The sequence below is a fragment of the Mirounga leonina genome, unplaced genomic scaffold (assembly GCF_011800145.1).
Source record: "Mirounga leonina isolate KUSES-001 unplaced genomic scaffold, KU_Mleo_1.0 Mir_154, whole genome shotgun sequence".
Classification (NCBI taxonomy): Eukaryota; Metazoa; Chordata; class Mammalia; order Carnivora; family Phocidae; genus Mirounga; species Mirounga leonina.
Genome location: NW_023270389.1, coordinates 49,840,636 through 49,857,331, shown reverse-complemented (window position 1 = coordinate 49,857,331; position 16,696 = coordinate 49,840,636). Strand labels below are relative to the sequence as shown.

Genomic DNA, 16,696 nt, shown 5'->3' with positions numbered 1-16,696 from the left:
AATTGCTGGATCGTATGGTAGCTCTATTTTCAACTTTTTGAGGAACTTCCATACTGTTTTCCAGAGTGGTTGCACCAGCTTGCATTTCCACCAACAGTGTAGGAGGGTTCCCCTTTCTCCGCATCGCCGCCAACATCTGTCGTTTCCTGACTTACTAATTTTAGCCATTCTGACTGGTGTGAAGTGGTATCTCACTGAGGTTTTGATTTGGATTTCCCTGATGCCGAGCGATGTTGAGCACTTTTTCATGTGTCTGTTGGCCATTTGGATGTCTTCTTTGGAGAAATGTCTGTTCATGTCTTCTGCCCATTTCTTGATTGGATTCTTTGTTCTTTGGGTGTTGAGTTTGATAAGTTCTTTATAGATTTTGGATACTAGCCCTTTATCTGATATGTCATTTGCAAATATCTTCTCCCATTCTGTTGGTTGTCTTTTGGTTTTGTGGACTGTTTCTTCTGCTGTGCAAAAGCTTTTTATCTTGATGAAGTCCCAATAGTTCATTTTTGCCCTTGCTTCCCTTGCCTTTGGCGATGTTTCTAGGAAGAAGTTGCTGCGGCTGAGGTTGAAGAGGTTGCTGCCTGTGTTGTCCTTTAGGATTTTGATGGACTCCTGTCTCACAATGAGGTCTTTCAACCATTTGGAGTCTATTTTTGTGTGTGGTATAAGGAAATGGTCCAGTTTCATTCTTCTGTGTGTGGCTGTCCAATTTTCCCAACACCATTTGTTGAAGAGACTGTCTTTTTTCCATTGGACATTCTTTCCTGCTTTGTCAAAGATTAGTTGACCATAGAGTTGAGGGTCCATTTCTGGGCTCTCTATTCTGTTCCATTGATCTATGTGTCAGTTTTTGTGCCAGTACCATACTGTCTTGATGATGACAGCTTTGTAATAGAGCTGGAAGTCTGGAATTGTGATGCCACCAGCTTTGCTTTTCTTTTTCAACATTCCTCTGGCTCTTCGGGGTCTTTTCTGGTTCCATACACATTTTAGGATTATTTGTTCCATTTCTTTGAAAAAAGTGGATGGTATTTTGATGGGATTGCATTGAATGTGTAGATTGCTCTAGGTAGCATTGACATCTTCACAATATTTGTTCTTCCAACCCATAAGCATAGAACGTTTTTCCATTTCTTTGTGTCTTCCTCAATTTCTTTCATGAGTATTTTATAGTTTTCTGAGTACAGATCCTTTGCCTCTTTGGTTAGATTTATTCCTAGGTATCTTACGGTTTTGGGTGCAATTGTAAATGGGATTGACTCCTTAATTTCTCTTTCTTCTGTCTTGTTGTTGATAGATAGAAGTGGAACTGATTTCTGTGAATTGATTTTTATATCCTGCCACTTTACTGAATTCCTGTATGAGTTCTAGCAGTTTTGGGGTGGAGTCTTTTGGGTTTTCCACATAAAGTATCATATCATATGCAAAGAGTGAGAGTTTGACTTCTTCTTTGCCAATTTGGATGCCTTTGATTTCTTTTTGTTGTCTGATTGCTGTGGCTAGGACTTCCAATACTATGTTGAATAGCAGTGGTGATAGTGGACATCCCTGCCATGTTCCTGACCTTAGGGGGAAAGCTCTCAGTTTTTCCCCCTTGAGAATGATATTCTCTGTAGGTTTTTCATAGATGGCTTTTATGATATTGAGGTATGTACCCTCTATGCCTATACTCTGAAGAGTTTTGATCAAGAAAGGATGCTGTACTTTGTCAAATGCTTTTTCTGCATCTATTGAGAGGACCATATGATTCTTGTTCTTTCTTTTGTTAATATATTGTATCATGTTGATTGATTTGTGGATGTTGAACCAATCTTATAGCCCAGGGATAAATCCCACTTGGTTGTGGTGAAGAATCCTTTTAATGTACTGTTGGATCCTATTGGCTAGTATTTTGGTGAGAATTTTTGCATCCCTGTTCATCAAGGATATTGGTTGTAATTCTCCTTTTTGATTGGGTCTTTGTCTCGTTTGGGGATCAAGGTAATGGTGGCCTCATAAAACGAGTTTGGAAGTTTTCCTTCCATTTCTATTTTTTAGAACAGTTTCAGAAGAATAGGTATTAATTCTTCTTTAAATGTTTGGTAGAATTCCCCTGGGAAGCCATCTGGCCCTGGGCTTTTGTTTGTTGGGAGATTTTTGATGACTGCTTCAATTTCCTTAGTGGTTATAGGTCTGTTCAGGTTTTCTATTTCTTCCTGGTTCAGTTTTGGTAGTTGTTACATCTCTAGGAAAGCATCCATTTCTTCCAGGTTATCTAATTTGCTCGCATAGAGTTGCTCATAATATGTTCTTAAAATTGTTTGTATTTCTTTGGTGTTGGTTGTGATCTCTCCTCTTTCATTCATGATTTTGTTGACTTGGGTCATTTCTCTTTTCTTTTTGATAAGTCTGGCCAGGGGGTTATCAATCTTGTTAATTCTTTCAAAGAACCAGCTCCTGGTTTCATTGATCTGTTCTACTGTTCTTTTGGTTTCTATTTCATTGATTTCTGCTCTGATCTTTATTATTTCTCTTCTCCTGCTAGATTTAGGCTTTATTTGCTGTTTTTTCTCTAGCTCCTTTAGGTGTAGGGTTAGATTGTGTATTTGAGACCTTTCTTGTTTCTTGAGAAAGGCTTGTATTGCTATATACTTTCCTCTTAGGACTGCCTTTGCTGCATCCCAAAGATTTTGAGCAGTTGTGTTTTCATTTGCATTGGTTTCCATGAATTTTTTAAATTCTTCTTTAATTTCCTGGTTGACCCATTCATTCTTCAGTAGGATGCTCTTTAGCCTCCATGTATTTGAGTTCTTTCTGACTTTCGTCTTGTGATTGAGTTCTAGTTTCAAAGCATTGTGGTCTGAAAATATGCAGGGAATAATCCTGATCTTTTGGTACCAGTTGAGACCTGATTTGTGACCTAGGATGTGATCTATTCTGCAGAATGTTCCATGGGCACTAGAGAAGAATGAGTATTCCGTTGCTTTGGGATGGAATGTTCTGAATATGTCTGTGAAGCCCATTTGGTCCAGTGTGTCATTTAACGTCTTTATTTCCTTGTTGATCTTTTTCTTAGATGATCTGTCCATTTCAGTGAGGGGGGTGTTAAAGTCCCCCACTATTATTGTATTGTTGTCAATGTGTTTCTTTGCTTTTGTTATTAATTGCCTTATATAATTGGCTGCTCCCATGTTAGGGGCATAGATATTTACAATTGTTAGATCTTCTTGTTGGATAGACCCTTTAAGTAGGATATAGTGTCCTTCCTCATCTCTTATTACAGTCTTTGGTTTAAAATCGAATTTGTTTGATATAAGGATTGCCACCCCAGCTTTCTTTTGGTGTCCATTAGCATGGTAAATGGTTTTCCACCCCCTCACTTTCAATCTGGGGGTGTCTTTGGGTCTAAAATGAGTCTCTTGCAGACAGCATATCGATGGGTCCTGTTTTTTTATCCAATCTGATAGCCTGTGTCTTTTGATTGGGGCATTTAGCCCATTTACATTTAGGGTAACTATTGAAAGATACGAATTTAGTGCCATTGTATTGCCTGTAAGGTGACTGTTACTGTATATTGTCTGTGTTCCTTTCTGGTCTATGTTGCTTTTAGGGTCTCTCTTTGCTTAGAGGACCCCTTTCAATATTTCTTGTAGGGCTGGTTTCATGTTTGCAAATTCCTTTAGTTTTTCTTTGTCCTGGAAGCTTTTTATCTGTCCTTCTCTTTTCAATGACAACCTAGCTGGATATAGTATTCTTGGCTGCATATTTTTCTCGTTTAGTGCTCTGAATATATCCTACCAGTCCTTTCTGGCCTGCCAGGTCTCTGTGGATAGGTCTGTTGCCAGTCTAATGTTTCTACCATTGTAGGTTACATATCTCTTCTCCCGAGCTGCTTTCAGGATTTTCTCTTTGTCTCTGAGACTCATAAGTTTTACTATTAGATGTCAGGGTTTTGACCTATTTTTATTGATTTTGAGAGGGGTTCTCTGTGCCTCCTGGATTTTGATGCCTGTTTCCTTCCCCAGATTAGGGAAGTTCTCTGCTATAATTTGCTCCAATATACCTTCTGCCCCTTTCTCTCTTTCTTCTTCTTCTGGGATCCCAATTATTCTAATATTGTTTCGTCTTATGATATCGCTCATCTCTCGAATTCTGCCCTCGTGATCCAGTAGTTGTTTATCTCTCTTTTTCTCAGCTTCTTTATTTTCCATCATTTGGTCTTCTATATCACTGATTCTCTCTTCTGCCTCATTTATCCTAGCAGTTAACACCCCCATTTTTGATTGCACCTCATCAATAGCCTTTTTGATTTTGACTTGTTTAGATTTTAGTTCTTTTATTTCTCCAGAAAGGGTTTCTCTAATAACTTCCATGCTTTTTTCAAGCCCAGTTAGTATCTTTAAAGTGATGATTCTGAACTCTAGATCCGACATCGTACTAGTGTCCATATTGAGTAGGTCCCTGGCAGTCGGTACTACCTCTTGTTCTTTTTGTTGAGGTGACTTTTTCCATCTTGTCATTTTGTCCAGAGGAGAATAGATGAATCAGAGAACAAAATGCTAACAGGGTCACAACATCCCCAGAAAATATACTCTAAACAAATCAGAAAAGACCTGAAGCCAGGGGAAAAGAAAGGGAAAGAAAGAAAAAAGAAAAAGAAAAAGATAAAAACAAACAAAAAGAGAAAAAAAAAAAAAAACCAGAATGTGATTAAATATGAGCAGGCTGGTGCATAGATCAGTGCCACACACTAGTATTTTGGGTGTATTTTGGTCTGTTAGAAGAAAGTGCCTCCCAAAATTTTAAAGAAAGAAAAACTTATATATGTACAAAAATAAGGGTAAATACAATGAAGGGATGGAATATGACTGTAAAGACGAAAATTATAAAAAAAATTATAAAAGGAATTGATAAGAAGTTGTTTGAAAAAAGGAAGAAGAGGATTTTAAAAAGAGAGAGAGAAAAAAAAGGGAGAGAATGTGATCAGGCAGGAGACAAGAACAAAGCCATACACTAGAGATTTAGGGTATATTTTGATCTGTTAGAAGAAACTATCTCAAAAATTTTAAAGAGAGAACAACTTATATATATATGCCAAAAATGAGGGTAACTACTATGAAGGGATAGAATATGACTCTAAAAATGAAAAATAAAAATGTTTTTTAAAAAAGGGATTGATAAGATGTTGGTTGAAAAAGGGAAAAAGAAAAATTCAAAAAAAAAAAAAAAGAAAAAGTTAAAAAAAAAAATAACTTTGAAAGACTAAAGAATCATGGTAAAAAAGCCATGGATTCTATGTTCAGTATTCCCCTAGCACTGGAGTTCTGCCGTTCTCATTGATTGGTAAACTTGGTCTTGGCTGGCTGTTCTCGCTGATCTTCTGGGGGAGGGGCCTGTTGCCGTGGTTCCCAAATGTCTTTGCCGGAGGTGGAATTGCCCCGCCCTTGCCGGTCTGGGCTAAGTAATCTGCTCGGGTTTGCTCTCGGGAGCTTTTGTTCCCTGCAAGCTTTCTGTACAGCTTTGGAGGCCGAGAGTGAAAATGGCGGCTTCCTAATCTCTGCCCCTGGGGAGCCAAGAACTCGGGGCCCCACTCCTCAGTGCGCCCCCAGAGAAAAGCAGTCAGTCACTCCCGTCTCCCCGGTCTCTGGCCGCAATCCGTGCTCACCCGGCCTGTGACTGAGTGTTTCTATCTCTGGCACCCGACTTGGTGTGGGGTCTCCAAACCCAGCAGATCCCTGTGGTTCGCTCCTGTGCCACTCCTCCCGGGGGAGGAAGGGGAGTCTCCCCGGATCTGCCGCTTGTTGGGTCCCTGCTGGAGGAGCAGTGGCCGACTGTGCTGCAGATCATGGTTTATGGCAACCCCGAGCTGAGAGCCCGTGCCTCAGCTCCATCTCTGCAGCCGGCTTCCCTGCTCTGATACCTGGGAGCTCTGCCACACTCAGGCACCCCCGGTCTTTCTGTGACTCCGAGGGTCCTGTGACCACACCGTCCCATGAGGGTTCCACCCCCCGCTTAGCCACTGGAGTGATGTCCTTCAGTGCAGCAGACTTCTAAAAGTTCCAATTTTGTGCTCTGCGGCTCTATCACTTGCCAGAAGTGGCCGACAGAGGCCCCCTCCCCTGCCATCTATCCTCCCGAATATTGCCTCAGATTCACTTCTCCGTACATCCTACCTTCCAGAAAGTGGTCACTTTTCTGTTCAGAGAATTGTTGCTATTCTTTTCTTCAATCTCCTGTTGAGTTTGTAGGTGTTCAGAATGGTTTGATCCCTCTTCAGCTGAATTCCTGAGACCAGACAAAATCCAGGTCTCCTACTCCTCCGCCATCTTGTTCCTCAGTCTGTATGAAGCTTTTATGCCTAAGTGTTTATGTGACTTCATTTTGGGGGAATAGAGGTTATGAGTGTCAGCAAATTTTCTAAGGAATCTGTGACTTCCTCCTCACCCCAAATTAAGAATTGGGTCGTCAAAAGAATATACAACTTGAAGTTGGAAAACCCAAATTCCTACCTCTTTAGCATTTGGTAGAGGAAGTCACTTAAGTTCCTCAGAACCTACTTTTCACTTCTATAATATAATCTTCGTATCCTGGGGGATATTATAGTACAAAAATCTCAGATAGGAATGAAAACCCAAGGAACTTTATGGAGCCTTCAGCAAAGCATGTGATCATGCTTGGCACACTGTTAAGTGCTATACAAAGAGAATATAATGTCTGCTCACTTTCTCCTGTTCAAGGGCCTTCCCTTTCTCTCTGGAATCAGGATGTGCCATAGATGAGTGAAAATGGAAAGGCACAGAAAAAAAAATAACAACCCAGTAACTAACCAAAAGCATTTAAAACCTCAGAGAAGATTCTTTTCAAGTTTGTGGTATAGTTTCAGGATCTGCTATCCAGTGACCACCACAAAGGATGACCTGCAAGTTGAAATACTTGGCTTGGGAGTATATTGAGTGAGTGTGTCTGTACCCAGTAGGCAGATTGAAGAGGGATTTCTTAAGCCCAAACAGTTCTTCACTAGGGGAACATTCTTTCAATCTTACCCCTCACCAGTGGCCAGAAGTTCCATCCAGTAGTTAATGGGCAGGCCTTGGATGAAAAAGCCATTGAGTGTGATGGACTGATTTTCCACATCTGTATGTCAGTCAGTATCTACTATCTATTTTTCTAATTATCTATCTATCTATCTATCTATCTATCTATCTATCTATCATCTATCTATCTATTTCTCCAATCTGTGTTTCTGTTTCAAAGTATTTTGCAATGGATTCAATGAGCTAATTTCACTGGCAATCCTCCAACTTGAGACCATTCCTCAGTCCTGAGAATCACTTGCTTTTCTAAAAGATTCTGTCTCCTTTCTAATATCTAGCTATAGTTTTTCTTCATAAGAGCCAAGTTCAAATTAATTTTATATTGCCAATGTAAGACATGAATGCAATCTCCTTTTATGACTAATAAAACATTGCACACGAAGCTAATAATCCCCTTGACCTCTTAGCATCTTGAATTTTTCTCTTGGAGCATGCCTGCTGCTCATTTCAGATCTGAGTAGTTCCCCAGGAGGTGCATTTAATGCTCTTTGTCTGGAAGGGGAAGCTATTCACATAATGCATTTGGTGTGGTGATGAGAGGAGTATCACACTGTAGTGGCAAAAGTGGCATGGGGTTGAATAAATAGCGCTTCATGTTGCCGAAGTCTCTGTTCCAGCCCATAACTATCTTTTATATCCAGGAACATAAAATTCACTGTGTGTTTTGTATAAAGTGAAAATAGTGTGGGCTATAATATTATATTAAAATAGCTGTGATGTAGCTGTGGGAAGAATAACTTTAAAAAATATCATCTTTGGTGCTCAACATCATTCATCATCAGGGAAAGGCAAGTCAAAAACACAGTGAGGTATCAGCTTACACGTGTCAGAATGACTACAATCAAAAGACAAGAAAGAACATGTGTTGGTGAGGATGTGGAGAAAATGGAACTCTCGTGCACTGTTGGTGGGAATGCAAATTGATGCAGACACTGTGGAAAACACTATGGAGGTCCTCAAAAAATTAAAGAAAGAAACATCATACAATCCAGTAATTCCACTACTGAGTGTTTACTTAAAGGAAATGAGAATACTATTTCAAAAAATATATGCACCCCTACGTTTATAGCAGCATCATTTACAATAGCCAAGACATGGAAGCAACCCAAGTGTCCATCAATAGATGAATGGACAAAGAAGATGTGGTAGGAAGATAGATAGGTGATAGATAGATGATAGATAGATAATAGATATAGAGTGGAATATTATCAGTCATAAAAAATGAATGAAATCCTGCCATTTGCAACAACATGGATGAAGCTAGAGGGTTTAATGCTAAGTGAAATGGCCAGTCAGAGAAAGACAAATACCATATGTGGAATTTAAGAAACAAAACAAATGAAGAAACAAAGAAAAAAAAGAGACAAACTAAAAAACCAACTCTTAAATACAAAGAACAAACATGGTTGCCAGAGGGGAGGTGAGTGAGGGAATGGGTGAAATGGATAAACTTCCAGTTACAAAGTAAGTCACAGAGATGAAAAGTACAGCATAGGGGATATAGTCAATAAGATTGTAAAGATGTTGTCTGGTGATAGTGACTACACTTATTGTGATGAGCACTGAGTAATGCATAGAATTATAGAATCCAGTTGTACACTGGAAACTAATGTAACACTGTTAATTATACTTCAATAAAAATAATCATCTTTGTTTAAATAAGGAATAAACTCTTAGTGTGCTAATTATACTGTCAATTTTAGAAGTTTTTTGTCTATATATGTACAGCAAAAGTTTTGATAAACACACATTGAACTGAATTTTCTGAAAAGTCTAGTAAAAGAGTTATGTATATTAAATATATTTTTCATAGATTCCATTTATAAACTAGAGATATATTCTATACCAAAAGCCTTGGATATTGCCAATGTCTCTAGAGGTAGAACCTGGAATACCAATTCACATTTCCACAAATGCTGATTTAAAATAGCATAGATGAAATTTTTTAGCCTATAGGTTTTAGAAAAGCATAATTCTCTATACACCAAAATATACAGTTTGTGTTTAATTTTTAAATTTTATTCTTTACCCTTTCTTCCTGAAGTGTGAACAAAATAAAAAAATATTTCTCTTTGGAAATAAGAATTATTTTGTGAATTAATTTATGAACATTGAGTTCTTACTAGATGACGGGCACTGTCCTGTGTGCTTTTACATGATTTCATTTAATCCTTATACTAGCTTCAAGAAATAGGTAGTATCTCTCTGTTTCAGGTGTGCAAAAGAGGAACCCTAGGCTCAGACAGGAGGGATGGATTGCTCAGCTTTAACCAGTTAGTAGAGATGGAGCTAAGAGTTGAATTGAGATTTCCGCCTGGCCAACCCTCTCTCCAGAATGGTGAACTTACTTGGTTCTTTTCATCCTGGCTCAGATTGGATATTCAGATATGTGTGGATTCGAACTAGTCTCTGCTTTAGAAGCTCCAAAAGTCATATGAGAGTTCATACTTTCTTTGTGTCTGGTTGCGGTTGTGGGGCATATTCAGTATTCAGCTGAGAACAAAGTTCCATTACATCTCCCATAGCACTATGAGAGGAAATGCCACAGACTCAGTGTCCTGTACCTTGATCAAACCCTTGTCTCTTTTTGCTTTGTGTATCCCAACATTCCTGGGCCTGTTTTTTTTTGTGAGTCTTACCTGTGGTTTCCTGCTGAAGCCATGGCCTCGAAATCCTGGCATAGCCTTTCCCACAGATCACGGCACAGAGGCGCTGCCACCTGGAGCAGGCTGTAAGGTTTAAAGGGATTTGGTTCAAAGACCCTTAGAGCAAGGAGGCACATTGCCAGGAGATGCAAAATGAGCTAGAGGTTTTGGGCAGGGGCCCTCAGGACAGAGAAATCCACACCATCATAAGACCAACCCCTCCTAATTTGTCTCAGGTGGGTGGTGTCTATTTTGAGACCCAACAGAAGGTGGGAAGACTCAGAGCTCCTGTTCCTTGTTGAACCCACCCCACTCTTCAAGTCTGAGGCCTACTGGGGTAAAGCCACCATGTACTTGTTTGGACTCCGTCTGTTCCTGACTCAGGAAACAACCCAGAACTTTCTTCCAGTACTCAGGTCTCTTTTGTGGTGTAGGAAAAGGAAGAGGTTGTGGGAGTTCCCAAGGGACTTTGATGTCCTTTGCTGCTGCAGTTGAGGACTTTGCGTTAGGCTCTTGTTTACCTTATGGTATGTTTCATGTCTAGCTCTCATCCAGTCAGGGACAAAGGACCTCGTATTGCAAGCCGTAACCTATGGGTCTGGATACTTCTTAAGTTATAAAGGAATATTTATTACTTCAAAGAGGGGAAATGAAACGAAGGGAAAAAGACACTGTAAAAAGAGAGTGTGGCTGGTCTTTCCCTCAAAGGAGGAGAGGAAGAAGGGAGAGCTGTGTTGCATTGACCACTGCAAATCATAAAATCACCCTAATTAAGCCAGCAGTGTAAACGGACACTCTATAAACACACCACCAAGACTCAGGAAAAATCAGCCTGCACACAAGGAAGAATTCTTGGTAAAATGGAAAATATGTTTTACCCTTCTCCTCCCCGTTTTTAGAAGAGGTTTCTACCATTAGATATACCCTTCTTTAACCCTGAGGATAGTTTTCCTGGAGCTTCGTCACCCTCAGAACCAGATAAAATCTATAGAAAGGCACAGAGAACATTGTAAGGTCCAGCTCCAGAATCTCATAATGTAGCAACCATGTAATACCAAGTAACGTAGAGATTTACTCTCAACAGAAATGAAGAGTAATACTGAGCTAAAGGACATAAAATAAAGCTAGAATTACTACATCAAATAATTTCTGTGTGGGACATAAGCTCTCCAGGTCATCTCCCAATCTCAAAGATGTTTTCTTTTATATTAAAGGATTTCTAGGGACAAAACTCCCATGGTTTGCTTTGAAAGACTGTTTTATTGTTTTGTTTTGTTTTTAAAGATTTTATTTATTTATTTGACAGAGAGAGACACAGCAAGAGAGGGAACACAAGCAGGGTGAGTGGGAAATGGAGAAGCAGGCTTCCCGCTGAGCAGGGAGCCCGATGTGGGGCTCGATCCCAGGAACCTGGGATCATGACCTGAGCCAAAGGCAGACGCCTAACGACTGAACCACCCAGGCACCCCGAAAGACTGTTTTATTGTTCATCATCCTAAGCATCTAGGAATATTGCTTACAAATAACTGAATTTCTTGTCCCTCAGTGTTGGCTTATTTTCAGCCATGGGTAGGGTAGCGTATATATGCTTGGGGGCACCAGCAGAAATACATGAGAATAAACAGTTTGTCAGCTTCTAGTCTCAGAAACAATAGACACTGAAGTTGCCTCTCATGTCATACTCCACATGCTGAGAGGTTCAGATAAAATGTTTAGGGGGGGGCGCCTGGGTGGCTCAGTTGGTTAAGCGACTGCCTTCAGCTCAGGTCATGATCCTGGAGTCCCGGGATCAAGTCCCACATCGGGCTCCCTGCTCGGCAGGGAGTCTGCTTCTCCCTCTGACCCTCCTCCCTCTCATGCTCTCTGTCTCTCATTCTCTCTCTCGCAAATAAATAAATAAAATCTTGAAAAAAAAATGTTTAGGGGGAAGACAGGAAGATGGGGAAGGATGAACTACATTCTAAACTATGCCAGTTCACAACAGAATGTTAGCTTGGTGTCTCTTGTCCACTTCTCTCCCACTTTGGAGATAAGATTGACTGGCTATGCAGTAATTTATTGTCTCCAGCAATGGTCTCTTTCATTGATCTTCTTGAGAAATTTCAAGAAAGACAGGTCCAAGTGAAAAAAGGAACAGTTGAGGTTAAAAAAGAAAGAAAGAAAGAAAATCTCAGAAAAATGTGGTACATTCAGTAGCTGAAAGTTATCTTTTTTCATCTGATTTTGATTTTTGGTGTAACCTCGGCTATCTTTTTGTGCCTACTCCATATTTTTCTCATAAGTGTAAAAATAGTGTAACACATTGCTAGCCCGGTGGACATGATGACTCACACATATATGTGCTTACACCTAGGTGTGTTTCAGTAGACCAGGAGTGGCCACGGCAGTTTTCGTTTTCTTGACATCTGATGGCCCAGTACTCAGAGAACATCAGCGGCCGACAGTGACTGTTCACCTGACCGATGTCAGTGGGAACAACCACTCTCTTGGTGAGTCTGACAGTGATCCCTTCAGGGCCACTAGAGGATGATTCAATAGACCCCAAAATCAGCTTGGCATCTGACTCTGACATTGTTTGGGACCTTGCCTACAGTACATAGCTGTTGAGAAGATAAAAGGAATGCTAGGTATGGAACACAGTGCTATATGAATGACTTACAGTATTATTCATCTCCTTATTTCTCTTCAGGAACCCATGAGCTGTCATGCCAGCATAACCCACTGGTTATCAATGTGACCCATCACCTGACGGTCCTCTCCCACCATACCACCTCAGTGCTGCTGAATTTCTCATCCCCATTGGTGGGCATCTCAGCAGTGGCTCTAAGGACATCTTCCCACATAAGTCCTTCAACTCCCAATAAGTGCATCCCAGAGCATGAGGGGCAAAATCATCAGGGACAGAGGTACAGAGTCTCTTTTCTCCTTTTTTTTCTTTCTTTTTTTTTGTGGTTGTGAGGTACTACTATCATTTTCATATATAGCATTTTGTTTTCAGTGGGTGCTTAATCACTAACTAAAAAGTGGATCTAAAAACTACTAAAAAGACATAAGAAACAAGCAAAGAACAACTCATAGAAGGTACACTTGGGTTTTACATTTTGCTCTTCTTTTCTTAACTGAGAATAATTTTTTTAATGTAAATATTTAACATCTTTACAAGGTCTTAAAATCTTTTTTACGTATAAAACCACTGCCTTCAAATCAACATGGTTATATAAACTGCCAAAAATTCTTTGCCAAAAACTCAGTGTTCCCTAAGCAATGTATATTTTTCCACTTGTTCCCACCTGGACAGTGTATACAGCAAGTTTCACAATTAGTTTTCAAGGCATGTCATATAATCAATTAGAGTTACATATGGAAATCAGGAATATATTATCTACATAGGTCTTTCTGTGGACATCTGTGATTGTCATCATCTAGATAGAGGTTTCCTGAACTCTCTGCCTCAGCTAGTAGAGGGATTGTACTTTATAGTGTTGGTGTGCCCAAGGGTGGCCCGAAGGTAGGAGGGAGCAGGCCATACAATGCTGTGTGCTGCAGGTGGGCTGGACTCATTCTATGAGTGGTTTAGTCAATGGAGTGGGACTACAGGTAACAGAGTTCATTCCCTCAAGGAGTGAGGTTTCAAGCAATTAGGATCCCAGTCACAAAAGCTTCCAGGCAGTGCTCAATCACCAAATAGGAGATTTGATACCACCATGCCCAAACCAGGTATACCAGAAACCGAAATTTGATTAGGGACTGGGAGTAGACAGTAGTGTGTAGTATATCAGTTATCTTTTGCTGTATAGCAAATTATAGCAAAATTTAGTGGCTTATCACAGTTTCCATGAGTGAGGAATTTGGGTGCAACTTAGCTGGGTGCTTCTGGCTTAGAGTCTCTTATGAGGTTGCCATCAAGCTGTTGACCAAAGCTACCGCAACCTAAGGCTCAAGTGGAGCTGCAAATTTCACTTCCAAGCTCACCCATGTGGTGGTTGGCAGGCCTCAGATTATCTGCATCCAGGCTCACTCACATTGGTACTAGCAATAGGCATGCTCACATAGGCGTCGTTCAGTTCTTCACCATGTGGGCTTCTCTATAGCTGCCTGAGCATCCTATGATACAGCAGCTAATGATCCAACAGAGAAAAAGAGCCAGAGAGGGTAAGTACACAGAACACCACCCAAAAGCTACAGGAGGCCATAAAAAAGTTATAGCCTTTTTAAAACATAATGTTGAAAGTGACAATCCATTACTTCTGGCATATTCTTTTCATTAGATATGAGTCAGTAAGTCCAGCCTATATTCAAGGGGAAGGGCATGAATCACTAGGGGCCATGTAAGAGGCCATCTACCACATACAGTAATAATAGTTTGTTAACTGAGTACTAATTGTGTGCCAGGTGTTGTTGTAAATGCTAGAAAGAGAAAAGCAATAAGGAATAGAGTCTGAATGTTGAAGTAACATTTGTCTGCAACTCTTAAGTATTCTTATTGAGCAAACATCTTCAAATATTAACACAGGAATGTAGACTATTAAAATAACATTGTTTACTAGAATTATTGCCTCTCTCCTAGGTTTTTTCAAATGATTTTCTTTACTGGCTCTACCTCTGGCCTCAAGCCATACAGAATTTCTTTCAGGTCCCGGAGACATGTGTTCTTGATGAGTTTCATGTCTTTGCACATTATGTTCCTACTTTCTTGAATACCTTCCAGCCCTTCTTCACTTCAACTCATACTTCACCATCAGGATTCACCTTCTGTGAAATCTAGGCAAACTCCTTGCCTGTTTCCGTAGGGCATTGTATATAACCCACACTCTGCAGAAACAGCTATCCCATTGGGTGATAACTATTTGTTTACTTGTTGTTCTTTTCCACTAAGCTTTGAACTCTCTCTAGTGGAAATTCCATGCGGTATCTTTCAGTACCTAGCAGACGGCCTGGCACATAGTAGGTGTCAGAAACACTGTTGAATGATAGTAACAGACTTTATCTCTAAATGCTGGATGGAACAGAACTAAATAAGAAAACCAGAAAAAGTAGAAGTCATAGCCTCTCCAGACCTGAGGGACAAGAATTCCCCTCACCATCACAGCTGTGAAGTTCTGACAAAGAAGGAGATTAATTGTGATCACTGCTGCTCGTTCACTTATTTTCATTTGGCACTGTGGGAAAAACAAGCTTTATATGCATGCATGCAAACCAGTAGAAATAGGATATGATTCTCCAGTTTACACAGAGTGTATGTGGAATGCACAAGCATTTCCAAACCACATGTGACTGACAGGAGCCATGCAAATTGGCTTCCCTTCTCAGCCAGCAAATCAGTGCAATATAGTAAATTTTGATACACAGGGAACCTAATAGATTTCATATATTTTCTTTGTGAACGGATTTAAAATCTGAATCCCTATGTACTCTCAAAAAATAGAAGATTTTTTTATATCTTTATATCAATCCCAGTTGTAGATGTGGATAGATCATAATATGAAACCCTCAAATTCTGGGCATAGTGAGAGGGATTCCTGGCTACCTCATTTTTACCCCTTATGACCTGAATTCCATTAATACTAAAATGGGCAATGGAGAGCTGACAGATGCCTGGCAGTAGAGGATGTATTATCCACTCTGTATTTAACCATTAATGACCAATGGGCCGTCCCTCCTACAACTCTGCGTCTTTAAACCTGCCCAGCTGGCCCACAGAATCTCAGCTGAAGGCCAATAAACCTGTCTGGCTCTCCAGTGATGTTTATGATCTTTACCTTAGACCCTTTAGCTTTGGTCTCTCTCTTCATCTTGTTTCTCGTTCTGCTATGATGGCTACCAGTTTATGACCCTTTGGGCTTAGTCTACTGATAATGAACCATTAGTCTTGAACACCAAGTTTTGTGTTCCTGGTTTTGGCCACTGGTGCTCAATTGGAGCTCAATTCACTCCTTCTTTCTGGCTGTTTCTAGCTCTAGCCACTTAGGTAAAGGTCCTGCATAACCTGCCACAGCATCCCATGAGTTGGAGAATCAGGCAGACCCCCAACCATGCCAGGATTGTGTTGATGGCTTTGGGAAGTGGGAACCACTTTTGTGATAAATGCAATGAGATTTAGAATGTATCCGAGATATACTCCAGGCACTGATAGGTTACTTTGAGTAAATGAGAGGAATTAGCTTCCAGATAATCAGGACTCTAATTTGATCAGGACTCTTATTACCTACTTTGGAAATTCACACAGTCAAGTTTAGAAGAATTTACTAATAGGCAAGAATTGCTGATGGGCATGTAATTTCTCCTACAACAGAATTTTATTCTTCTAGTTACATGAACATAATGTAAAGGAAACATTGATTGTAACTTCTCTACTCCTACAAGATGATAAATGCAACAGATCCCCCAGCATTGAATCTTCTGAGGATGAACATCATCTCCTTCTCCAGGGCATGGGCTGATTACAATGGTTGAAACTTCTGACCACTCCTTTCTTTGCAACATTTGCACTTTCTGTCTTACTGATTTTTTCATCGACCTTCTCCATAACAGGTTGCAGTGTAATCTCCCAAACAACTGTGCTTCCTTAACTTTTCTTTGTATTTTAAAGAGTTCTGGCTTTTTATAATTTGACGTTACAGAATTAGGTGCATAACTGCTTGTGACTCTTTTATCTTCATTAGGATCATACCTTGTGCCAACCCTTTTGCTCTGTTAAATGCTTTTGGCTTTGTATTCTACCTTGTCTGGAATTTAAATTTCCATCCCTGCTTTCCTTCTGTTTATATTTATTTGGTAAATACTTGCCTTTCATTTATTTTTAACATTCTGCTATCTTCATTGCCAATGAGCCCAGGGCATATTGCTCCATGGCACTGTTTATTCTGAAAATTTATTTCATGGTCCTCAAGCTTCTAGTATCTTTAGGACCCTGTAGTATTTTTACCTTTGGGACATTTATCTTCCAGGATTCCATGGCTTTTGCCAGTGGTTCTCCCTCGC

General features: G+C 40.1%; 1 protein-coding gene across 1 annotated transcript in view; it reads left to right on the top strand.

Annotated features, from left to right (window-relative positions):
• The window catches only part of PAPPA2 (pappalysin 2), a 294,310-nt gene that overhangs the window by 182,847 nt on the left and 94,767 nt on the right, over positions 1 to 16,696 (top strand). Inside the window, exons 12-13 of the mRNA XM_035010738.1 lie at positions 12,069 to 12,204; positions 12,405 to 12,621. Of these exons, the coding sequence (XP_034866629.1) occupies positions 12,069 to 12,204; positions 12,405 to 12,621 (353 nt within the window). The remainder of the gene's footprint in view (positions 1 to 12,068; positions 12,205 to 12,404; positions 12,622 to 16,696) is intronic.